Source organism: Beta vulgaris, chromosome 1 (genome assembly GCF_026745355.1).
Source record: "Beta vulgaris subsp. vulgaris cultivar EL10 chromosome 1, EL10.2, whole genome shotgun sequence".
Taxonomy (NCBI): Eukaryota; Viridiplantae; Streptophyta; class Magnoliopsida; order Caryophyllales; family Amaranthaceae; genus Beta; species Beta vulgaris.
The window spans coordinates 54840500-54867216 of NC_079202.1; the positions used below are offsets into that span (position 1 = coordinate 54840500).

The following is a 26717-nucleotide window of genomic DNA, read 5'->3' on the forward strand; positions in this document are numbered from 1 at the left end:
CAATTTGATTAAAATATATACGTATAATTTGATTAAAAGATACACAATTTGGTTGAATATTTACTTTGGCTAGACTGGTTCGGTTCATGGGCCGGACTGGACTGGTTTTGTGGTCCGAAGTGGGTGGTTTTAATAGCGGGCATTAGTGGGCTGGGCTCAAGAAATTCGGAACACAATACACCACCAATCAATTTCACTGTTCGAGCTAGGCTGGACCGGACTTTTTGCGAACCTAACCCACACGGCCCACGAGGTAGATTGGATAGGCCCGCACTGTTGAACATCTCTACTTGGTAATAGTATAGTTAATATGGATGTGATGTAATCCATGGCACAACTTAATTAATGGCGTGCTCCTGCTACATCACTTTCTCTGTTTTGCATCATAACAGAAACATAAATCTTTTGCTTGACAATTGACATATTAATTAGTAGCTTTCAAGTTTCAAGTGGCAAGGCTTGTTCCTTTTTTTCTTGGCGGCTACTCTTTTTGAATTGGTAATTATCAACAAAGAAATTAATTAAAACATATACGATTGAAGTAACCCTCAAATATTCCTCTCATTTAATACTTCTTTTTCAACGAATTTATTAATTTAATGTATACATATGATTTGTCGGAAACCTTATCTTTTGTTTTGCGCCTAGCTTAGTCACAAGTCATAACCACGACTTGTGATATTTGGATGTAATTTTATGTTCAATTAATTTTGACTTATTTTTGAAAAATGATTAAAGTTAAAGTTTAATCAGAAATAAATATAAACTTCAATAAATGTGAATAATTCAAAATCAAATGTGTAAAAAAATTATTGTAGAATATCATTGTTTTACCACCGAATCACACTGAATTTTCTATAACCGAAATCCAAATTCAACTACTAAATGATTTGACTTAATCAAAAGTTTGAAAAGAATAAGTAAATAACGATAGGCAAATATTACTAAATGGAAAAGTCGTCGTCGAACAACAAGCTCTATCAACGTATCTATATATCTATATAAAGCTGGGTACATAAATCCTATGTGTCACCCTCACAATTAATTCGCCAAATGTCAAATTCTCATGCCTTCTCACAATTCATATGCCACGTGTAAATTGGAGGAAATCTATTGCTTATGTGTCGTTTGCATATTACTTTAAGGCGTATGCCATAATATTTAAAGCTAGGAAAGAATATTAAGTAAATCAATTACGATCCTCTTCATTTGGAAAGAGTATTATAATCATCCTTAAATCAAGCAAATAAACATATAAAAGATTTATGTACAAGAATTAAGGAAATTTTATTGGAAGAATTATTTGTTATCATCCTTAAATCATTTGCTCCATCAATACAAAAATCCTAATACTACACGTGCTGAGTTCATGTCCATCAGTCTCAAATGATCATAAAATATTGTTATACCATTTGCTGAGTTCATTCCTCCATCAATACAAAAATCATAATACATTAATCCATTGCATCGATTAATATAACGTCACTTAAACAAAAGGGGGAAAATGGTATATTTTAAGTTATAAATAATTGTTATCTACAAAGTTATATAGTAGATGCGGGTAGAGAAAGACTTTAATTTTAAAGAAAAAAATAAGATTAACAACTTAGTTACATAAAATTAGTATATAATTTTTTGGACCATGTTTTTAAAATATTTCATTAGGCAAATATATATAGATAATTTGACCAAACCAAATTTGTATGATGATATGATATCTACACTATTTTTAAGGAAAGTTTAGAAAATATTTTCTCCAAGTATTGAAACAATGAAGTGTCACTATTTCAAGCAAACATTATTTTAAAAGTATGAGTAATCTATATATTTATCTAAAAGCAAAAATTATTTTAGCCATGTGAAGAGAATAGAGATTTTTAGAAAATCTTTAACTTGAGCAAAGAAAAATGAAACTATTTCAAAATTATATCATCTTTAATTATTAGTTATTACCATATATATATTTACGATATAACAAGGATATAACACTATTATATTACCTTTGCGAGCACTAAAAAGTTTTTCATATAACATTGTTAGTAAATACTCCAGGATCGTTGACATTGTATAATATAACATGATGCATAAGTCATAGTTCAACACATGGGTTGCAAGCTAATTTTCGAGTATTCTAAATACAAAATCATAAAATTTAAATCACCAGCTAATATTTTTATGTTTAGCTGTAATTTTTACAATTGTTGAAATTTGAAATTCAAAATTGAAAAAGGACTTTGAATTTTTTTTTTTTGGAAATGATCTCAGTTATCTATCTATTTTTTTTTCAAAAAATTGTTAAAAACGAAAATCATATGTCACCATTTATTTATTTTTCACGTTTTTCAATAAAATACTATTAAAAACGCACATCAAATCACTACGATTTCTTGCTAAAAATTATCAATTACATCATATTATGCATAAATCTTTTAATAACTGAAATTATATTATATGTTTATCGGAACAACTTGCAATACTAGATAGTATATTTATATGAGTTATGAAAATCGTGTAGTTAATATTCATTGTATAATATAATCCATACATCTTTAAACCATACTATAATAATGTACGGTCATAAGGAATTTTAATTATTCTCAATACAAGAATATTGATTGAACACAAGCTAAGTAATCATTACAACAACAAACACTTCTCCCTAAAATTGTAACTATTCAACGTACCAGGTTTTAATTATTCTTAACACAAGATTATAAAATTTAAATCACAAGTTATTAGTTTTATTTGATAGAATTGTTCTAATGTAGTTCTCAAAGTCTAAAAGCACGGACGGTATAGTCAATAACATTGATGGAAATGTAAAAGTATTTTATATTGCCAGTTTAAGAGTATGAGCAAAATTTTCAGATATCAAGGCCATTTTACAAAAATCATAACTATATAATACGGGTCATAGCCACATTTAATACTCTCGATACAAGATCATAAAATTTAAAACACATTTATTTATTTAAATTTAGATAGAATTATCTCATGAGTTCTTAAATCTAAAAGCATTGATTATAGTCACTGAAATTGATAATAATATGTCAAAAGTATTTCATACCAATTCAAAAGTATTGAACAAATTTTTTCTCTTTATATAAGTAAATAATCATGAATTCAACCATTGATTTCTATAGCTGACCACTCATACTTTAGAAAACCTGTATATGGAATAGCAAATTAAAATTTACTTTTTCAAACTTATATGTATGTTTCATTTTTTACTTCTTAATTTTTATATTATCATTTTTATAGATTAACGGGTTAAATACTTCCACCTGATTTTAGGAGAGATAATATAAAATCTTAAATTTATTAAAACAAAAACTTCCTGTGCAAGTGGCACAAGTCTAAAACCGATTTTAAAATGTATTCTTAATACACGATATTATTATAAAAACTTTAAATCAGAGCTAATATTCAAACTATAATTTTACGAGACCATCCTAAAATATTAAATTTATAAAACAAAAAACTTTATGTGCATGTTGATGTGTGTTTTGTTTCATAACGTATTTATCAATTTATATATCACAATTATAAGATTTTCAAACTTTAAAATGTTGTAACAAATATCGTGATATATAATTTTACATTTTATAATCTTTCAACTTTAAATACTTGGATTCTAATAATTATGAATTAGATAAATTGAAATAAAAACACTACTTAATAAACAAAATGCAACACATAAATTATGCACGGGACCAAATCATATCTATATAAAACCTCTCGTGCATTTTGCACGGGTTAAAAGCTAGTAAACTAATAAAACATAATCCTGAATAAGCATCCAAAGTATCGTACATACCTATAAACTAACTAGCTGATATTATAAGGGAATCTACTAATTTTGACAATACTAAAATCCTACTCACTCTTTGTTGCAATATTGGTTTATTTTGGATTTTTGATAATCCTTATATATGCGTGTAGCACATGACTTTTTGTATTGGTTTTGCAATTCTTGTTCATTTTTGAAAAATAAAGAGGACCACATAAAAAGTGGAGAAAGCACATTACAATCCTACCTTCAAATTTAATCATCATTTGGGAGGCTCATATGTTAAAGTTACAAGTTTTTCTTACCTAATTAGTTATTGTTCAATAGCTTCAAAGTTATGTACAAAGTGTTATTTCTTTTCCTGGTACACTTTGGCAACATCAACGAGGCAATACTACTATCATCTTATATCTCCCGGTAACCATGCTCATACCTTAGGCTATGTTTAGTTTACCTGAAATTTTCTGATCTGAACTTATCTGATCTGATTTAGAACTTATTTTTTCTGATCTGATCTGATCTGATCTGAACTGATCTATCTTTATCTTTTGATTGTTCTCAATATAAGAAAAAATATAGTCATGTGGGGTCTTGTTTGATTCGTCTCAATGAGTACTTTATAATATTCAATTATTATAATTTTTATTAATATGTAATGAAAGATATAGTGATTTTTAAAGATAAGCATGATCTGAACTGATCTGATCTGAACTTATTTTTTCTGATCTGATTTGATCTGATTAGATCTGAAATAAGCAAAAATAAGGTGAACTGAACATAGCCTTAGTCCCTATATTGTCACTTCATTCTCACGTTTCTTTTAAAATTTTACTTTCTTTTCTCTAATAATCAATCGTAATTATTAATTAATTAATTAATTAGGTAAATGTGAAGATGAAAACTAATAAAAATAAGTAAACTTTAGCTTGCTTAAATAATTAATTAGGGCTACATATAAGCATTAAATACATTTCTTTAAATGGAAACAGTTTAAGAATTCAAGACACATTTTCACATTAACCGAGGTAATAAATGTTTGATTCAAAATTTTATTTCCATTTTAAGCACCTTATACATAGCCCTAAGGGCTATGTATATCATATTCCGGTCATCCTCACTTTAAGCACCATCAATAAATGCATTTTATGCATAAACCACGTAATAGGGTCGAAACATAAATAAAAAGATTAAGATGGACGAGATGCGTAATTTTTTAAAGCCACACAATCTCCCAAAATATATAAATAAAAATTTCATAGAACGAAGAATTTTTTTGTTACATAAACTTTAAAGTCTATACATGAAAATATTAAATTAAGCTTATTATAAAAATTAACAGTTTATATTTGTACCTAAACACATTAACTCAAAAATAGTTACTAAGTATAGACATTTTATAACAACTATGCCTCGAATATTCACTCTACCTCATATTGTCCTTAGGCATAATAAGTGCAAAATGAGAAAATGTAGCAAATTTTTACAAATTTGACTACAAACTCTTACTCATTTCTAGCTCATCAAAATCGGCAAATTTAGCAAAAACACATATTGTAAACACAAATTCGAATAGCTCAACTTACCTAATTAATAAACTTTTCTTAATATTCCACGTGTCACCCACACAATAGATGGCAATATTGTAAATACCCAAAAAGATCAAGGACAAGACTAGAATATCCACAACCTTTCCCAATATGAGCTTGACTTCTGTAAATTTTTTTCAAAATAAAAAAAAAATTGCACTTTTTTTTTGTTTATTTCTCTCTCCTCTCATTCTCTCTCTAAAATTACCATCAACTGAACGCAGAAAACGCTGATAAAATTTCTTCCCCAAAAAAAACGGCATCATATCCTTCAACTTCAACCTTCTTTTATTATCACTGGTTAGAGCTTCAAAATTCAAAATTCCCAAAAAAAAAAAGAAAAAAAAGATAAAAGAGAGATAATTTAAAGAGAGAAAGAAAGTGAGAAAATTTATAAGTAGTAGTTTATATTGTTAGAAAGTAATTTGTGGGTATTATTGTTTGAGGAATTGTAAATTCTGGGTTTATTTCCATATGTAAATGCATCAGAAGAAATCTGAAGTTCAGATCGGAAAAGAAAGCAGTGGCATCTCTTCCGATTTTAACCCAAGTCCACCTCTTTTATTTCCATCATTAATAACACAAAAACACCCAAATAATAATCATCATAATATAAATCATCAATTTCTTCATTTTCAATCAAACCCACCTTTAATCTCTGCATATAACCCTAATTCTGGTGTTTTGAATGCAATTAAAGTGAATAATGAGCCAAATTTGGGGTCAATTACATCACCTTCATCTTCTGCAACAACACCAAAAAACCCCCTTTTGTCAACTCCTCATAAAAGGCCATTGATGAACCCAACAACTTCATCTTCCATTGTTAAATCTCCAACTTTACCTTCATCATTAAGTAATTACCCATTTTCTGCAACACCCACTTCGAATTTGAAGTATTTATCGTTGAATTCGAGGTGCCCGTCTTTGTTTTTGGTGTTTTCAACGGCAAAATCGGCGGCGTTTAGGTTAATTAGGCGGTTTAGGCATATTAGGAGACTTAGGGTTCATCTACGTTTGGTACTTTTGCTGGCTTTGCCGTTTTTTTACTTCTTGGTATCACATCCTAGTCACTCTTTTATTCTTGATTTTCTTTCTGCATTTGCATTTTCTGCTGCACTTTTGTTCTCTCTTAATCTTGCCCTGCCTAGACTGCCCTCAATTAGGGTGTTCCTCAATCGATCATTCCCTTTCCCTATCAAGTTATCGTCGTCGTCTTCGACTGCTTCCCGGCCTTTGCCGGTGTTTTGGTCGATTGGGTCGAGGCCGAAAGCAGAGAAGAAAGTAAGTTCAGGATGTTGGGTTCAGGTTTATAGCAATGGGATGTATATGAGGGTGAGTTTCATAAGGGTAAGTGTTCAGGTAGTGGGGTGTATTATTACTACATGAGTGGGAGGTATGAGGGGATTGGGTTGATGGGAAGTATGATGGACATGGAGTAGAAACATGGGCTCGAGGGAGCCGCTATCGAGGACAGTATAGGCAAGGTCTTAGACATGGTTTTGGTGTGTATAGGTTTTATACAGGGGATGTGTATGCAGGTGAGTGGTCTAATGGGCAGAGCCATGGTTGTGGGATACATACTTGCGAGGATGGTAGTCGATATGTTGGCGAATTCAAGTGGGGTGTTAAACATGGTCTTGGCCACTACCATTTTAGGTAATTTCTTTAATTCTCAATGAGGCTTTTTTTTCTTTGCTGTATAATTAATAGTGGGATTTTTGTTGTATGTTGATTGTGTTGTGGCTTCATTTAATGCTTGTTTGGTTTATGTTTGTAATGGTAAATGTTGCACTTAATCCCTCACGACCCTCAGTTTTTATTAGGCAATATTTTACTTCTCTGGTATGTTTGCGCATTTATGATATCGTTTAGGGTGTGGATAACCTTGCTTTGTGTTAACTTGGTGATGTTTTAGGATCTGGATAACTTTGCTTTGTGTTGATTTGTCTAAATTTGGAAGCACACCGCAACTGTTTGACTTTAGTTGTATACTTGTATTGGTTACATCTCAAAGTTGATTCACCTTGTTCTGTTTGGAAAGAAAGGTTTGCTTAGCTATTTACAAACTTCTTTGTAAATGGAGTAAATAAGGGTCAGATGAGATGGGTGTGACATTTTGGTGATTGTGCTATTAGCACTGCAAGTGCATAGGCAATTTTTGCCATCAAAGAGACGTTTTATTTCAGATGCATAATGCAAAAATATTTATGCAGTTTTGTTCATGTTGCAGAAGAATCATGGTGATAGAAATCTTAGGATTTCCGACTGACCTTCCATTAGAAAGCAGATATTTCCATAATGTTTGTGGTTTAGAATAGGATGGAGAAATTTGGAATAAGCTTAATTGTTATTAGCTAGATTGTGTTGAAATTGATATATCCGCAACATGGGAGGAGCTTCACATGATTTTTTTTCTGCTGATGATAATTAATGAGTGTCCTTTTTTGAGTGAACATACTGTAAGAACTGAATCGTTGCTGGTGCATATGCTTAATTTACAGCCTATTGGAGTACTGAGGATCTCAATGACTCACACCACCTCTAGGAAGAGGGATCAAATTTTGGTTTAGAACTAGAGGGGTATAGAGGGTTATGTTTCCCTTATATAGAAATTGAATGGATCAGACTTTAAGATCTTTTAATGGAGTTGGTATGCCAGGATTCAGTGGGGCCACTGCTGATAAAAGACTCAGAGTTCTCCAACTCCTAATTGGACCTTTTAAGTCTTTTCAAGTATTTGATCTAACATAGTGGAGTTGGTTTGAGGAGATTGATTGGGCCCAGTATGAATGGCAGTATCTGTTATCTGCTTTTTTTTAAAAAAAAAAATAAAAAAATCTAGTGCAATGTTACCATGTATCACTAGGCAAGTTGTAGAAGCCTTGTTATTATCCATGCACCACCTTTTTTTCAGCAGTTAAGAGTGTTAGTGCTTGTTTAGGGGTTTAATAGTTGTCCCAGAGTTTGTTCATATCACTGTTGCTCCAACTTACCTTATGTAACCGTCTTCGATTATAAACTCATGATACTATATGGATATTATAAGGTTAGGGATCTGAGTGAAGGCCTGATCCTTGGAATGACAAATTCAATATATGTGGACTTGACACCGATAAGATAAAATATATTTTAATATTTCTTGATTCGTATTATGAATTTGATGCTCCTGAATAGGACTCTGTATCTTTAATCTAATAAAATTGTATTTTGGATTATTCAACCCATATTAGAAGTTGACACCCGTGTCGAGCATCATATATTCAATTCACAAAAAATAACTCTACTTGCAGCCTCCAAATGGAAATTAGGTGTGCTCAGGTTTATAGGAGGATATATAATTAGGAAAAGAAGAAAAAAATCATTTTAGTCTATCTGCTTCATCCTCGCCCTCTCTTCTTTTCTCTTTCTCCTTTCTTGGATGTAGACATGTAGGGGCCTAGCAAGTTGGATAGCAAGCTACTCTTTGATTAGATTGATTTTAGATGAGCTTTAAAAATCCTTGGAATGATGATGTGGCATCTCAAAAATCCTTAAAAGATTTGTTGTTCTTCTGCTTCTATTTGGCCTATCCAAGCTCACCGTTTTCATCAACAAAGAAGGGGAAAGAAAGAGGAAGAACCCCCCCCCCCCCCTCCTCCCCAAAAAAAAGAACTAGATAAGGTGGAAGAAAAGATAGAGCCATAGGCTAGCTTTGTTTGTTATTAGGGTGTGGAGGTGGAGCTGTGTGAGAATTTTTGTATTTAACAAATTCTTGAAATATAGAGTTTGCAGTGTGTTGATCTCCTTTCATGGTTCTTTTCTTTTCGTTGAATGGTAATATGGTGGCAAAAGGCGTACTACATACATACGTATATATACATATATAGTTACATATATTTATGTTTGATGGAGAAAATATCATATCCAACTTCCATGGCGACGTAGTCCTACCCTGGCATCTCCCCCCAAAAAAGGCTGAGATAAGGCAAACATAATTTCCTACAGTGAACATAAACGGATACATTACTATTGTTGTACAACCTGCGATTTTGTCATGGTAGATGGTCGTAGGCCACTAGCTATCATCTAGCTCATAGGAAACTATGGACAAAATCGATAGTCTGACTCTCCCTTCATTTGACTTCAACTTTATTGGATGAGCTCCGAATAGCAGAATCTGAGTGCATTATGGGGTGGAGAGAAATGGAGGAAAGTTGAGCTGGAACCCCCCCCCCCCGGTTTTCCCTAGTTTTTTACTCGTGGTTTTTAGGATATAAATATCAGCTCTATGATTTTTCTTGTGTGTGTTTTTGTGTGTGTGTGTGTGTGCATGTTTAATATTGTGTGTACAGATTTGTAATGAAGATTAATATGAAGTGAATATTGGTGCGATACTTTGCTGTATCGAGATGTGGTAACTTTACTAGATGAATACTAGTCTTGTTTCGTACCTCTACTTTGGTATGACCGTTACTCTTTTTTCAGGAATGGGGACACGTATGCTGGAGAATACTTCGCAGACAAAATGCATGGGTTTGGAGCTTATAAATTTGCCAATGGCCATCGGTATGAAGGAGCCTGGCATGAGGGTAGAAGACAAGGGCTTGGAATGTATACGTTTAGAAATGGAGAAACCCAAGCAGGCCACTGGCATAATGGGATACTTGACGTCCCAAGCACACAAAACGCAGCCTGCCCCGTGTCTCCTGTTGCTGTAAATCATTCCAAAGTACTCAATGCCGTGCAGGTAAGCTATATGTGTAGAATTGTTTAAAATATTTCATTTCATGTTCAATTGTGATTGTATGTGGGCTATTGCCACTCTAGACTTGGGTGGAGGACCTTATTCTATAATCAGAAATGATGATGTGGTGGAAAATATTAATGGAGCCTAAGAAGTTTTTGAGCTTTTTTGTTTGTTCCCTTGCTTAAAATAAAACCCTTGGTTGATACTGTATTTTGGCACCGGTGTCTGTTGGACTAAGATCATGAAAACCCTTTGCAGAGATAAATATAAATGTGTTTGTACATTGCTGACGTTTTTCTCCAATAAGCCTTTTGCAGTCAAATTGACATTCTATTTTATGTGTGTGTTTTCAGGAAGCAAGACGAGCAGCAGAGAAAGCATATGATGTTGCAAAGGTTGATGAAAGAGTAAATAGAGGTGTAGCTGCTGCAAATCGTGCTGCCAATGCTGCCAGAGTTGCAGCCGTTAAAGCTGTTCAGAAGCAAATGCATCATGACACTAAGCATGACCACCATACTCCGGTTCCAATCGTATGACAGTAACAGCATCATCTTCGAGACATCTATTATAGAAGATATAGGCAGCTGAGTGAATGATTATCACATCGATATCATTCCTGTGATCGGCTTTGGCACCTTTGCTTGCTTAACTTGAGAGGGGTCCTTGAACGCATAGTACTTAAATCAAAATGAGATATGTTTCTAGTTGAAACAACAGTCAGTCTTATATTACTCGTGTCATTTCTCATCTGTAGCTTCCTCGTTTCAGTAGTTGTATTGGAGGAAGATTTGATGGGTGTTTAGTTTTGCCCTTTCTGGTTTTTAATTTGTAAAAAAAAAACGGTTAATCAGGTGTAATAGGAGCTGGTGCTTAGGTCAAAACCTTAATCCGGCCGGTGTTGTATCAATGTGAATTTGCCTTTGAAATGGAAAATCTAGAGAAAGTTGGTGTAACAATCTTTTGCTTATTTTCTTCTTTGGTGGGTCAAGAGTACAAACTTCAGTATTTGTCGCCGGGACATTTCTTGTGCATCAGCCTCTAAATCATCTGTGTTCCCAGAAGAAAAGCTCTCTCTCCTCCCACGACCTTACAAGTCACAACCGAACCCACCCCAACCCTCACCCTTGTCACGACTCACGACCTTCACTCCCACAACACTCGCCAATCCCAATGGCGCAGTCAATAGTCTCGACTATCCTTTGACATATCCGTCCACCCAGTCTACTCTCATCATCTTAGCTGACTTCTCAAAATTATCCAAAACCCACTCAAATGTTCTAGAACCGCTGCACTCGCTGCACCACCACTTGCCAGCACCGCCATCATGCCGCATCAGATTGACAAAGCATTCATCTAATTTTGTTACAAAGATTTGGTAGAGTTGCTGATATAATGGAAATTTTTTTACAAAAGAAATAAAACCACCCATCTGATAATATATTGGGAAAAGATGAGTTTGAAATTGAGAAAAAGGGTAAAAATTTACTGATTTTGCTACGCTTGTAAATATAATTACCTATTTATAAAAGGTAATTGTGTCTTTTTGGGTGAATTTTTGCTCTCAATTAGTTACTTCTATGAAAACTTGTCTTGAATTGGTTTCATTATGACATCCTGCTATTTTTTAAAAAATAATTCTTGATACAAACTATTACTCTGATGAGTAGTATAGCAAGGTAAACCGCTACCTGGAGTAGCGGTTTGTGTTGTTTGACCGCTACCTGGAATGGCAGTTAACGCCAAAGGAATTGCAAGTCAGATTACCAATCTTCTCAAGAGAAAAAAAATGGGTTGATCTGTCCTACCCTATACATATTACATGGGAGTACAATAATTTTTTTCAGAATTGGCGCAAATTTGAAAATTTTTCTTCACCCAGCAAAGCTCAAGGAAAAGATTCCTTATCCTTAATATGTTGTCGTGATACTATAACACTTTGAATCAGTTTCCGAGCTCATATCTCCACCTTATGCCCCTTCCGTTTCCGCCCTACCAAGCAGTTTGCTTCCATTCTGAAATCAAGGCATTTGCACAACTGAAAAAGCTATATCTACTACTCAATTTAATGTTTACTAAATAGTACTCTAAAGAACAAGTTCCCAGTTAAGGTTTTTTTGGATTCACTTTTCTCCAGTCAAACGCTTAGCTGCTCATGCTGCTTACATTTCATACTTCATTCTTTTATAAGACAATGTTGGATTGTTGTCAATGTACATTTTAAGATGTCAAATATTAGATTTAATGATCAATATAAAAGAGCCGGAAGTCCTATAAACAAAGTTTCTTAAATGGCAATGATAACGGATAAATAACCTACTGTTTTGCCATACGAGATTCCTGTAGATTACAAGTATACCCGTGCAATCAGTGCAGCTATCACAACTTGGTCAGAAAAAGAGCAACTTCAAGAATTTACATCTACGCACTCAATTTGTTTCACTATAACTCCCCTGACAGCACTAGAGATCCAAACTTCAGTGGCCATTCAGCAGCCAAAGTTTCCATCAGGAAAACTTCACAGTTGCAACTCATATGATTACAAATGTCGAGCAAAGAAGAGATAATGCAGAAACAAATGTCTAAATTAACAACATTCAGGCAATGCAAACAGACACAGGTGATGATAAACCCAAAACTCCGGAAATGGTTTAGCCTCTAGAGACAAACTTGTCAAGCGGTTCAAAAACAATGATCCAAACAACACCTTTAATTATAGAAAATACAAAATTTCTACTTTCTGGAAACAAAAGCTATGAAAGATTTAACTCTCGGTTTGCTCCCTCAACCTTCTGATTGTACTTCTCACGGTCACTGCACTGGCGGTGCTGTTCACAAGTACGCATAAATCAGTTAGACATCATATAAAAATTAGCACTAAGTTTTGGGATGGAATTATGAACAGCTTCTTACTTCAATGTGTAAGCACCACCAGCCTTGACCTTCCCGCAGTCCTTGCATCCCCAGATGCCAACAGCCTTCCTCTTCACGGCATACTGCAGCACAGTATAATTGTAATCATTGATCATGGTTGATTTATAGCCGGTACAATAGGCATCATTTGAAAGAACACAAAGCACAAAGAGTAAATGTAGTTTTACCTTTCCGCAGAACTCACAGAAGTACTTGCTGTGCTGACTGACTTCCATCTTCTTAATCTGCTTACGCAAACTAGCACCATAACGGGTACCTGCATAATGCAATAATGATTAATGAGTATCGTTTTGATACAGGGTAATCATAAACACTTTGATTCATGTCCTAAAAGCATACTGGGAAATTTCTAATTCCCAAATGTTAAGAGTTTTTTTCATAACATTACTAGGGCTATATTAAGCTATAGTGGTTGTAGTAAATTACTAAATCACAAATGTTAAATATCACAACCATCATCTAAGAAATATATTCAGAGAGCTTCATGATGGTAATATTGGTTTTGATGTACAAAATTAGTGATTTAATCTACTGAATTTGTAATCAATTGTTCAGAGAATGTTGGGAAAATATTTTCGTTCCAATCAATTTGGAAACTCGTGGCATAATACTCACTAACAGGACAATTCAACCACATTAACAAACACAACCAAGTTAACAACCTTTACTTGAAATGCATGAACACCAATAACAATGTCATGGAAACGAACACAACTTGCATAGTCAAGTCAAACATATCTTGTCTCGAGCAAGATAATAATCTAAACATAATGTTACGCAAAATCCCAACTTTAAATAGGAAGGGATTAGAACTCACCATATTTCCCGACAATACCAACCTTCTTGGTTCTCTTGGCCTGTATGCATCAGCACCAAAAAAATCGATAAGTTTCGACACCAAAAGGATCAACAAAGCTCCACTTAAACATTATCATCACAAAATTCACACCAAAAATACATCCAACAAATTTCATCAATTACAAAATCATCATCATAATACTTCCTCTCCCTTCAGATATTAACGTTGTCCGAAACTGACTCATGTAAAATATTACATTCCGAAAAACTCAACTCACTCATTTTATACCAATAACGAGAGCAATTTCATAACATTATCAAACAAAATAACTTAGAGACATAATAACTAACCTATTTCGCTATATTACCTAGCTAACTTGATCATAAAGAGTCAACTTTTATGATTAAAAAAAAAAACGAAGCCTAAAAAAGGTTGATAATAAATTAAATCTGAAATTTCTAACCTAGTACGAAAATCAACTAAAACTCATTGCAAGACATTTCAACCTAAAAATAAAATCATTGAACCAACAAATGCACGAATAAGGAAAGCAACTTAAATTTCGCAGAAATAGGTTATCGTTGATTTTAGAAAAATATACAGATGATTATACCAATTATTCATGAAATCAAGCATCAGCAAAAACTAAAAATGTGATTAATACATCAGATTTAGAAATTAATGATTGAATCTACGATGACAGAAGTAAGACATTGATGTTGAATGAAGTTGATGAGAGAGAAAGAGAGCGTACCATTGTTAAGACTGACGACGGCTGATGAGAGAGAAAATGAAAACCCTAAAACTAGAACAACCAAAATGACGAGAGAGGAAGAATGGGGTTGATTTAGGGTTTTATATCTCTGCTTATTTTTAGTTACAAGAGAAGGGCAACTTTAGGGTTTACATCCGGTGCTTCTTTGGGCTTTTTTTTTTATTGTGGACTCGATTGAGGAAAATAAAGAAGAGTTTGATAGGACTATGTTCTTTTATATGATAGGCCCATTTCTCTCTTGGTCTTACCTTTTTTCTCTTTTTCTTTTTGGAGGTGTGTGTCTTACCTAATTTAGGGTCCTCAATGCTACTTTTATTTTTGGAGGGGCTCAATGATACTTTCTAGGGTGCGTTCTATTCAACTTATTGGACCTGAACTTATCGGAACTTATCTGAACTGAACTTATTGAACCTGAACTGAACTTATTGGAACTTATTAAACCTGATTGGACCTGATTGGGCCTGATTCAACTTATTGGACCTGATTGAACCTGATTGAACTTATTGGACTGATTGAACCTGATTGACCTTATTGGACCTTACTGGAATTATTGACCCTGATTGAAACTTATTAGACCTTATTGGACCTGATTGAAACTTATTAGACTTATTGAAGCTGATTGAAACTCATTTGACTTATTAGACAAAACATTGACCATGAATAACATAAATAATATTACCATTAACGTAAATACTACCCTCAAAATTTTTATGGAAATTATTATTATAATTCGTCCTTTAAAAATAATGATTATTAATTATCTCTTATGATAATTAATTTAACAAAAAATATACTATTTATATATTTGCCTATACATATATAAATTAATTATTATTATATTATTGTTAACCTTAATTATTTGACATGAATATAATATATTCAATAGCAATGTGAATAATCAAAAATAGACATAATATAAGTATAATAATATACATTGTGGTACTTTAATAAAAAAATTCTAATAATAACATAATCAGCTAATAGTAATATGATAATAAAATAATAGACATAATACAATAAATAATAAAATAATAGACATAATACAAATAAATAATAAAATAATAGCACTAATACAAGTATAATACTATATAATCAATTGTGGTACTTTATTAAAATTCTAATAATAACATAATCCGCTAATAGTGATATGAAATTATGAATAACAAAATAGTGGACAAATACAATGTTTATTAAACATTGACTATTTGGACATTATTGGACATTATGGACTTATTAGACTGATTGGACTTATTGGACCTTATTAGACCTGATTGGAACTTATTGCACCTGATTGGAACTTATTGGACTTATTAGACTTATTGGAACTTATTGCACTTATTAGACCTTATTGCAACTTATCTGAACTTATCTGAACTTATCTGAACTTATTGGACCTGAAACTTAATTTTTTAAGTTGAACAGAACGCACCCCTAGTAGATAACTTCATAACCAGATAATTTTTTTATTTATTGATGAGAAAAAACATTACTTCAAATTAGAGCATTCTTAAAAGAACGAAAAATAAAGGTCGTTAGTTAAAGAAGATTGAAAATTTTAATGTAGTAAGTTATTTCTAATGATGCACTCTTAGGTCGACAAGCGTGGCACATGTTGCATTTCAAAAATTTCTTATTGAGTCGTGTGTTGAGTGCTAAGTACTACCCCGATGGCGATGTGATGAGTGCTCGGCTTGGTTATTCTAATAGCTTTGCATGGAGAAGTATTTGGAGTGCGAAGAGCTTAGTGAAGGAGGGGCTTATATGTAGGGTGGGAGATGGTCATAACATTGATATTTGGAGTGAGGCTTGCATTGGGGACGAGAGAGGGAGATTTATTGAAAGTGGAAGGGTAGAGGGTTTGAATGTAGTGCATGATTTGATTGATGATGAAACGACAACATGGAAGATTGAATGTAAACTTCGGGGAAAGAGATCAAAAATGTATCTTGTCAATTCCATTGAGTTCAAGAGAAGTAAATGATGACTTGACTTGGGCTTTTTCGAAGGGTGGCCTTTATTCGGTGAAGATGGCGTATATGCTAGGCAAAGGGGGAAATTTAAATGACTTAATTCCATCGTGCTTGGGTCATTTTGTGGAGATTGGAAGTATCACCTAAAGTGCGACATTTTCTATGGAGGCAATGTACGAAATCACTGCCTACAAGGGAAGTGCTTCGTACCCGCCACTTACTTGACGAAGGTTGTTTCCCTTGGTGCCCTAGTGTGGCTGAATCGCAGCACCACACACTCTTTTGTTGTCCGAGAATAAGTAGTATATGGGTGGATAATGGTTGTGGAGCAATGGTAAGTAGCGACAGTGAGGAGGATTGTTGTGAGATGGTGAAAAGATGGTCCAAGATCGATCAAAATATAGTCCAACGAGGGTGCTATTTGGCGTGGAACATTTGGGCTGAACGTAATCGCTTTGTGCTTAAAAACAGTAGCCAGCCATTAACGGTTGTGAGTCAGCGAGTTAGCCGTCAAGTAGAAGAGTATAGTGAGTATACAACCCGGATTTATGATCAATCAAGTCACATTAAGCACGTTAGCGCCAGTCGATGGAACGCCCCCTCTTTAGGCTCCGTCAAAATTAATACAGACGCCCACCTTGGCATGGATGGATGGGCGAGTATTGCAGCTGTTGCACGCAATTCGCTAGGTAAGGTCCTCTTTGCGGGTGTTCGAAGGCAACGTGCATGCTGGCCTCCGGATGTTGCTGGGTGTAAAGCCATATCCTTCGCCCTTTGTCTTGTAAAATCTCATGTTCTATCTGATGTTATAGCTGAGTTTGATGCTCTTGTTGTTATTTCTAAACTTTCAAAAAGGTGCTTTATGTTTTACGGATGTAGATTCTATTTTAGGTGATGTTCTTTCTTTCAGTATGAGTTTTAATTCTATTAGTGTTAGTCATGTCAAGAGGGACGAGAATGTTGTTGCCTATAACCTTGCTAGAATTGTTCCTTTTGGTCTTGAGCAGTGTTGGGAGAACCATTGTCCTGGGGAAGTTTCACTTTATAGACCGATGGACGTTTTGTCCCTTGATTAATGCACATCTCTTTCCCCCTAAAAAAAAGGGTCATTACCGATACTTTTAATACAGTCATTTGTTAGAGTTTGATGTGTTTAAGAGGGAAACCAACTCTTACATGAGAGAACATTTAGAGATAAGCTAATCTCAAGAGTTTTATTTATAAAAGAATATTGATTGTTGAAAAAGGATTAGCATTTATGTTGGCTTTTACAATAACATAAATTAGAGAACGTTGGTCAAATTTGGACAATCCTTATAGTTTTATTATTCAAAATGGGGTTATTCATATAATAAAATGAGATTACTCATCCATCTTGCTTTCTCACAATTGTTCACAAAAGTAACCCCATTTTATCATACGAGTAATCCAATTAATTCATATTAGTAATGTCATTTGATCTACGAGTAACCTCATTTAATTTTATGAGTAACTCAATTAATTCATACTAGTAACCTCATCTATATATATAAGTAACTTCAATAAATCATACGAGCAACTCCAAAGGTTCACAAAAGTAACCGCATTTGCTTATAAGAGTAACCATATTTTTTTATAAGAATGACACTCTTTTATTGTCAAAAGTAACCACATACTCATACAAGTAACTCCATTTCGTCATAAGAGTAACTCCATCTGTTCATAAGTGTTTGTGCATAAGGGTCAACTTCAAAAGGTCATATCTCACAACACACTTAATATTGTGGGAAGATTTAAGTGGGAGATGAAAATTTGGCTCGATAGCTTTTCAACGCCTGGTCAAAAGCTAAATTCCGATGAGAAACTAGTGAAGATATGGCCATTTAAAAATGAGCTAACGGACTGATAGCGTGTCGCACGCGACAATACCTGTAATTTCGCATGGCCGGCCATACGCAAGACGCGTTGCATGAGAATAGATTTCAACTTTATGTTTATATGTAATTAAACCTGATTAACCTTCATTTTAGACTAATCAACACTCAAAATTTATCGTTTTTTTATGATAAAGAAAACACGTCCTAAATATCCTATTAATGTATTTAAAAATGCATTATTATCATAGGAAAATATTTTTCGTTCCTTTTTTTTTTGTGGGGAAATATTTTTCGTTCCTAGTATATCTCTAACAAAATAATACGCGGCAAAAGTTAGAATAAGAATTAGTTAGTTCAGGTTTCTCCAACATTCTCTCTCCTCTTAACTACCTATACATTATACATCAACAGTCAAACAACCACCACCTTCCTCCCAAATTAACAACACCTCCACCCAAAATAATTTACAGAGAGAGAAGAATTTACATCACACAAAAATATTCCAAGAATACCCTTCCATACTCCACGCGCCATGATGATGCTTGTGAACTGCTCCGGTTGCCGGACCCCACTACAACTACCGCCCGGCGCAGGATCCATCCGCTGTGCCGTTTGCCAAGCCATCACTCAAATTGCTGAACCACGCGCCGTACCTCCTCCTCCAAACACCGGTGCACCTCATCCTTCTCATCATGTGGCGCCACCGCCTCCTTCTCCTTATTCTCACGCGCCTCCTGGCCTACCGCCGTCACCTCATGGCCGGAAAAAGGCTGTGATTTGTGGGATTTCTTATAAATTTTCTAGGCATGAGCTTAAAGGGTGCATTAATGATGCTAAGTGTATGCGTTTTTTGCTCATTAATAAGTTTCAGTTTCCTGCTGATTCTATTCTTATGCTTACAGGTAAATTACCCTTCTTTGATCTTTCATTGTTTTTTTTTGAAAAATTGATTTCTGTTGTTGTTTATAGTTTTTGTTGAATTTGGATTTTATTGGATCAATGGTGAATTTGTTGTGATTTGTGAAATTTTGATTAGTTTGAATTGAAAGGAAAAGAAAAGTAGGAACTTTGATGCATTATGATCGCCCAGGAATACCCATTATTTATAGGCTGGAAATTATTCAAATTTGGAGACATGGGTAATTTTTGTTTCTTGTGACATACATAAGAACAAATGATGAAATCATGAAAGAATTTGTTTGTCATTTGTTGGAATGTTTCTTTTTGAGATCTATTACAAACCATAAGTTGTTCCGGGTTGAAGAAGAGGAAAAAACTCAACGGAGGAGAACTCGTTCTATTGCCAATTGAATTATAGGATGGGACCTCTTTTGTGATTGTAAGTGGTCCAAACTTTCCTCCATTGATTTGTGTTGCTAGCTTGTCCTATTGGATTCGGGACGAAATTAGACTTTGCTCAGATTGTTGTGACTAGCATATATCTGAAATCTATGACTAGTTGAGTACCATTCAGTTGAATAGCTGACATTGATCATTAGTATGCTAATAGCGAATTTCTGAATTCACCAACGTGTTTGAGAGTCAAAATTCAAACTATTCATTTTTTTTGTGATAAAGAGGGGATGCTAAGATGGAGGTTGATATGCTAAGAAGTAAAAATTGAATGATGTACTTGTCTTTGTTGGTGGAAACTGTCAAACTGATTTTGTTTTGCGTATCATTAGTGGTAACAACCTTTGGCTATCCTAACAGATTTTCCGATGTCCTCCTGGAAGTGATTTTTAACTTTCAAAATCACTGGCTACATGGATTTTGGATGACCTTCTCGAATTGCTGTGAAGCCAGGATGCTTTTCTCCCTTTGTTTATAGACTGTCCGTCTTCAAGAATTCAATTTTCAGTAGTAACTTGGAAGTATTAGTAAACAATGTCATGTCATTTAGGTTTCAAACTGAATTGACCAGAATAGTTTCCTTCCTACTTCCCGGTAACTTTTATGGTCCAGATGCCTATAAACTCCTAGTGACATCTTAGAACCTTCACAGGATCATTTCCTCCAAGTTATCTAAGACTTCTAATTGGTATTCTGAAGGGTTTCCATGAATATCTTCCACCCTTTACCTCTAGCAACCAACATTATACTTGCATCTCTAGCCTTGGGCTTCTATAGCCTTTCGCTATGTTCCTTTTGTAATCTGTTAGAGGGTCTCATATGGGCAGGAGTTACATGTTTAAAACGGGTTGATTGCCTTTTCAGCTTAGTTTCATTCATATTCTTGCTGCCTATTATGGACCCCAGGAAACTCTTGGAAACAATCGAGAGCCAAGATCCTTTTGATGAACTGGTGCCTCGAGGAGAATCTAGGCATAGATTATACCCTTCGTCTATAGGCTATAGCAACTAGAATGGGGACTTTGGTTGAGCAGCTCTATTCCTTAACATTCCCTTTAATTTTAGCCAACAAGCCCTTAGAGATATCCTGATGTAATTTAGGTTTCAATATAGTTTGGAAATACACTGATAGTCCAATTGTCCATCCTCGACTCACATCTCGGAACTGCTTGAAGGTTGCAGACCTTCCACTTGTATTTCAAGATATATATTGGGCCTATATTGCCATTGGGTGTGTTATCTTCACCTTAGAAAATGAGTTTCAGTCTTTCAGGTTTGATCAGGGTCCAATGAGGTGTAAACATAAGGGTAAATCAGGGCAGGTGAGGTCCAATCAGGGCTAATAATCATGTTAAAGATAAGTTTAGGTGACGATATGGTGGTAGTTCTTGACATCTATGTGGTCTTTCACTGCTGTAAATCAGTGAGGGTGGGGTATGACGAGCTTTTTGCCTAGCTTTTGATTATTGGGAGCATTGAAAAGTAAGGTGCTCAATACGGAGCTTCTTTGGAGGATACATTGAATTTTACTAAACTGTGATAGAGCTTATAGTTTGGCTCATTTTTTCAGTGGACAGCTAAGATATACCATGTCCCCATGGCCCATGCTGCTATAGTGCTACTGTCATTTTGAGTTTATATGTCAGGAAGTGCATATTTGTTTTTGTTTTCTAGACGATATATTAGTTGAGTGGTAATTAAGAGAATTAGAGCTTACTTGGTTCTCCGTCAAGAATGAATGGTGGCCTTTTCGAGCTCCATATTCTTAACATTCTGGTATATAATTGAATCCTTATGGCAATTCCACAAACATCGCTGTATCTTACGAACATCTTTCGTTGAAAACTAATTTGTAACTTTGATTCTTCATATTTTGTACTACTATTTTCAGTGACTAATTTATAGAAATACATATAGAAAAAGCCTAATTTCTGCATCATTTTTGGAGCAGCCCTTTCCCAATTTTGTCGTATTATGGGCCCTGATGATTTGTTGCTTTGTCGTTTGTCCAATTGTATTTTTGGTATGTCATGGACTTCTTAGGTGCAAGGGGTCTTATCTAGATTACCCACTTTGGAAAGCCTTTTAGTATCAAATGCTCATAATATTATTAGATTAGTATCAAACTTTGTAAGCCTTGAATAATCACCACGGAGGTTTTATAACATGATGAAAGTTCTTAGTCAGAAATCTCTTTTACTTGCCTGCAACGAGACAAAGAAGGGTGTGACCTTGATATCTCATGTAGCGTTGGGACATGTTTTTGCAACCTTTACCACAATTGTCAAAGAGGACACATATTTGTTCGATGATTATAGTAGCCGATTCTTGTTCTTGTGGCTGTCAATGATATTGTGCATGAGACCAAATTGCATGCTCTTTAGTACATTTTTTCATTGAAAGTGGCAATGTGGCAGTTTCGTGGCATTGATTTAAAAATGTGTCAGTTTTGTGCAAATATACTTAATTGACAGTACATACTAATTATGTTGTGAAATGAATTCCAGTGTTGCTTCTAAATCCCTGTGAATATTGAATTAACATAGTGTGAACAATGAAATGCAGAAGAAGAAACTGATCCATACAGGACTCCTACCAAACACAACATTAGGATGGCAATGTATTGGCTTGTAAATGGCTGTCAGCCTGGAGACTCCCTGGTTTTTCACTTTTCTGGCCATGGTTCACGACAGAGGAATTATAATGGAGATGAAGTGGATGGATATGATGAAACTCTGTGTCCTGTGGACTTTGAAACACAGGGGATGATTGTTGATGATGAAATAAATACTGCTATAGTCAGACCTCTTCCTCGCGGGGTTAAGCTTCATGCAATAATAGATTCATGTCATAGTGGCACTGTTCTGGATTTACCATTTCTTTGCAGAATGAACAGGTTAGGTTTCCTAAAAAACTTTGCTTCTTTTCTTGGTAACGCTCTGATGCTATATTGCTAGTTACATGCTCTTCAATTTTTGTTTTCCGGGAGGGAGGGAGATGTTTTACGGGGAAGCATTACAGCTCAAGAAAAGGTCTCACTGAGATGTTCAAAACCAAAATGTTTTGACATTGCATTTTTGCTTCTATGCAATTATCTAAACTTCCCCATAAGAAGTCTGATATTATGCAATGAAGGACAAAGTGTAACATATTATTGTTTAACTATATGTTGTAGGAGCGGACAATATGTTTGGGAGGATCATCGCCCTCGATCAGGTGTATGGAAAGGATCCAATGGTGGAGAAGTAATCTCGATTAGTGGTTGTGACGATGATCAAACCTCAGCTGATACAGCTGTAATAAGCCTCTTGCATTTCACTTTGTTCTTGGAACTTTGAAGTCTTATATATGATATGTGCATTAGTTGGGTAACTGTCAAAAACTAAATCTATGAACATTGTTTTGTCAGGCTTTGTCACAGATCACGTCAACTGGGGCTATGACTTACTGTTTTATCCAGGCCATTGAGCGTGGACAGGCTAGTACCTACGGGAGCATGCTAAATTCTATGAGGTCAGCCATACGTAATGTTGGAAATGGAGGAGGTACTGGAGGAATTGCTGGAGGAGGTATTGTTACATCTCTTTTGACCATGCTAGTCTCCGGAGGAAGTGTTGTTGGTGGGGGGCTAAGACAGGTAAAAGTTTTAATGAAATATATAGTTTTAATGATTATTATCCCCCACAGGCCCACTCCTATTTTCCAGTTTCCACCCATTCAGGGAGTACGCCTGAGGTAGTCCATAATGAACATAAAACTTGTTTGCTCAGATTCCTTGTATGGTATATTAGCTCACTGTTGAAGAATCAATATAGCTGTTTTGACATAATGGTTCAATGTTTGATTGTTTTTTTTGGGTTGGCTTAGATTCTAGTGTTCCCTTACAAACTAGTCCCAATTTCTTTTAGTTGGCTTTTGTTGAGAATTAACGTCATATTCTGTAACTCTTGTTGCTGATGCATAGTCACGTATTCCAATTCTATTTCTGCTCAGGTTAACGCCACGACCTTTTTCTTTTTCTTCAATAAATGCTGTTTCCCAGAGCCTTCATCCCAAAACCCGTGGTTCTTGAGTGTAGTGCTATCCTAAAATATTTCTCTTCTGCTAAACATAGCACCTTGTATCTTATTCGTCTTACATCCCCCTTTCAAGGCTTTTTTCTTTAAAGTTGCATCTTTTGGTTAATCTTTAATCATACTCCTGTTCTTTTCACTTCAAAAATTTATGATTGAAGGAATAAGTCTATATAAACTCAAATAAGATTTTTGTGGTGAAAAGATTGAAGCTAAGTGAAGCATTAAGTACTTTATGCTCTAAAATATGGGTTGAGAGATCTTGTATTCAAAGGAACTTAATAGAGTGAGAATTCTATATCCATGTGAAAATCATTGAAAGCATAAAATACTGAACTTGTTAGGACTCTAGATTGATGGATATTATTTAGAGATTATTATACCGAGTTTGCATAATAGATATTGATGATGAATAGCAAAGGGGGAACAACTTTGATCAAACTTGACAGAACTATTTCTAGACAAATGTGGATTCTTTTCCAAAAAATAGTAATTGTGGCCATGTAATCTGGATGTTGTCTTCCTCTTTTTCCCGTAGCTCTGGATTTGGCAGATCTGACGAGCATTGCTATTTTACAAGATGGTCTCAGCTCAGTTTGAAAGGCCTAGTCTTGCCGATCTGAATTATGGTCATGAATCGCGACTTGCCAAAACTGTCATACTTGAATTAGTTGAATACTCCTGGAGTTCTAGTTTTCCCTAATTTGTTTTTTTTTTGTTCTTGTTTTTTTATTTACATCAATGTCTGACTTGGATATAATACTAGTACAATATGGATACAGCGAGGTTTGTGAGGGATCAGAGTAACATAGGATGACAAAGTTATAGGGGGTGTTAGGTGCAATGAGGGAAATAGCAGGAAACAAGTGAGCTATATATCTGTGCAATCTGCAGAGTGGGTGTATGGGGGCTGACTAAGTTCCATACCGGTCTACCTAGACTCTTACCGGAACAGTGGGAATTCAAGATAGTGCAGACACTTTCTTGGGGATATTGGGGCTCTAATTATGTGTAGTTAAACAGCATAAGTGATCTGGAATCTAATGGATGATCTGGATAATTGGCTGAAAATATAGTGGCAAAATTTGGTTCAGGGTAAGTATATTAGTAGTCTTTAATTACCTTCCCAGATTTTCTGAATTCTGGTTTCTGAATATGGTGCCCTAGCAAATAGTGAAGAAATGAATTTCAGTCTGATTTTGTAGGGAGAAGCCATGATAATGAAGCTCAATCCTCAAATCTGTGTTTTTTCATTTAACTTCCATTACCAATTAATTAACAAAAAAAATCAAAGCCCTTCTAAAGGTTAACGTAATAAAATCTTATGAAGATAGCAATGTCTTTGCCCGAGTGCTGGACAAACATCACATTTCCATGCGTACTAGAATTTATTGCCATTACCACCATTATTCTCGCCTGTCAGATGGGCCATGGAAGTCTTGAAGTTGGATAACATATCACTTTTGAACTCATTTGCTATGTTGATGTCTTGAACTACTCATCCATCTAAGATAATCTTCACTGGTCTCTAACTTTTGTTTTCTGTATATGCTGAACAGGAGCCACAATTGACTGCTTGCGAGCCATTCGATGTGTACATGAAACCCTTTTCCTTATGATTGACAAGCTCATATTGAGTATATTTATATCATGTATCTTGGAATTACATTTCGTCTTCTCTCCGGCTGTCAAAGATATCGAGTTGGATGTGCTATTTGAGACTAATTTGTGTCCAATGTTTTTGCTGTAAATTATTAAATTTTTAATGCAGAATATCATATGTTTTTATGCTGATTAGTAATGTATTCTGTGCACTGTGTATTCTCTTTTGAAGCATGTAGTGTAAATTTGGACCTGGCTAAGTGGGAGTGTGCATACTATATTGATTTGGAATACTACAGGATACACTAGATAGAATAATCTTCTCAGTTTAATGTTATAGAGAAACTATTCTTGTATATTCGAGATTTACAAAATTTGGATATCTCAGTGTCATGTGGATTACAAGGAAAAAGATTGAAGTGCCATTGTCCATGTTAAACATACTAACATAGGCCATATTTGGCAAACAGGTTTTTTCATTGGCTTTTGGCTTTTCAATTTGATCAAACAGTAAAAAAAAAAGTATTTGGTTATTGACTTTTTGGTCGGCTGAAAATCTGACTTCTAAGCCAAAATGAAAAGGTTGTCTGGAGTAGCTTTTTGAATTGGCTTGTCGGCCCATAAACTCTCTTATAAACAACCAACAACCACAACTAATTTTACCACACTTTTACAAGCAGTTGACTTAAACAATCAACTTAAAAAGCCAATACATACGGCCAGTCAAACAAGCTAACTAATAAACCAGTCAAAAACCAACAGCCAACCGCCGATTAACAAACATACCCATAAGTAATGAGTGATGGAAAGTGTCTTCTTCGTGTACTTTGGCTTCTGGAGTGCATGCACAAACATAGTACTGTGCTACTAGGCAGTCGCGAGTTCGCGACCCATGAATTTCAATTTGGGGGTTCAGGCGTACAATGAAGAAATTGGAGAAAAAAGTTCCGTAAAAATAGTTCAATACATAAGTCTTACAATCGACATATCCTACATATGTATATTCTTTCAATTTCATTCCTTAACCATGAAGAAATAAAAAAGTTCTTCATTCTCTCCTTTTCTTTTTCCTTACGCCACCATACTTTCTCTCTTCAATTATTTTCCAATACAAATATTTAATTACTACATTATAAAATCCAATTACACTGATTTTTTTAGGAGAGTCAGTTACACTGATTAATTGTAATTAACTCTTTAAATTGTAACTTAGTAATTAGAAATGATAATTACATAATAATTATCAATGACTA

The 26717-nt window shown here is 34.5% G+C and overlaps 2 protein-coding genes and 1 non-coding gene across 3 annotated transcripts; 2 read left to right on the forward strand and 1 right to left on the reverse strand.

The window, feature by feature from the left end:
* Window positions 1-5448: 5448 nt before the first annotated feature.
* On the forward strand, window positions 5449-11072 carry LOC104905241 (uncharacterized). Its single transcript, XR_008969236.1, has 3 exons — window positions 5449-7035; window positions 9844-10105; window positions 10459-11072. It is a non-coding gene; the product is annotated as an uncharacterized LOC104905241 (transcript).
* A 1594-nt stretch (window positions 11073-12666) lies between these two features.
* On the reverse strand, window positions 12667-14746 carry LOC104905240 (60S ribosomal protein L37a). The gene is made up of 5 exons (XM_010693705.4): window positions 14590-14746; window positions 13854-13893; window positions 13204-13292; window positions 13016-13098; window positions 12667-12930 (listed from the first exon to the last, which is right to left on the reverse strand). The coding sequence occupies exons 1-5, from the start codon at window positions 14590-14592 to the stop codon at window positions 12867-12869; spliced, it is 279 nt and encodes a 92-aa protein (XP_010692007.2). The 5' UTR covers window positions 14593-14746; the 3' UTR covers window positions 12667-12866.
* A 4035-nt stretch (window positions 14747-18781) lies between these two features.
* Window positions 18782-25846, forward strand: LOC104905239 (metacaspase-1). The gene is made up of 5 exons (XM_010693704.4): window positions 18782-19338; window positions 22355-22685; window positions 22965-23085; window positions 23199-23426; window positions 25422-25846. The coding sequence occupies exons 1-5, from the start codon at window positions 18969-18971 to the stop codon at window positions 25479-25481; spliced, it is 1110 nt and encodes a 369-aa protein (XP_010692006.2). The 5' UTR covers window positions 18782-18968; the 3' UTR covers window positions 25482-25846.
* The last annotated feature ends 871 nt before the right edge of the window (window positions 25847-26717 follow it).

Coding starts and splice junctions, on each gene's coding strand:
- LOC104905240 (XM_010693705.4), bottom strand. Junction 13,099..13,203: donor TCTGTGAGTTCTGCGGAAAG/GTAAAACTACAT, acceptor ACTGTGCTGCAG/TATGCCGTGAAGAGGAAGGC. Junction 12,931..13,015: donor GGTGGTGCTTACACATTGAA/GTAAGAAGCTGT, acceptor ACTTGTGAACAG/CACCGCCAGTGCAGTGACCG.
- LOC104905239 (XM_010693704.4), top strand. CDS start 18,969: ATGATGATGCTTGTGAACTGCTCCGGTTGCCGGACCCCACTACAACTA. Junction 19,339..22,354: donor TTCTATTCTTATGCTTACAG/GTAAATTACCCT, acceptor AATGAAATGCAG/AAGAAGAAACTGATCCATAC. Junction 22,686..22,964: donor TTTCTTTGCAGAATGAACAG/GTTAGGTTTCCT, acceptor TATATGTTGTAG/GAGCGGACAATATGTTTGGG.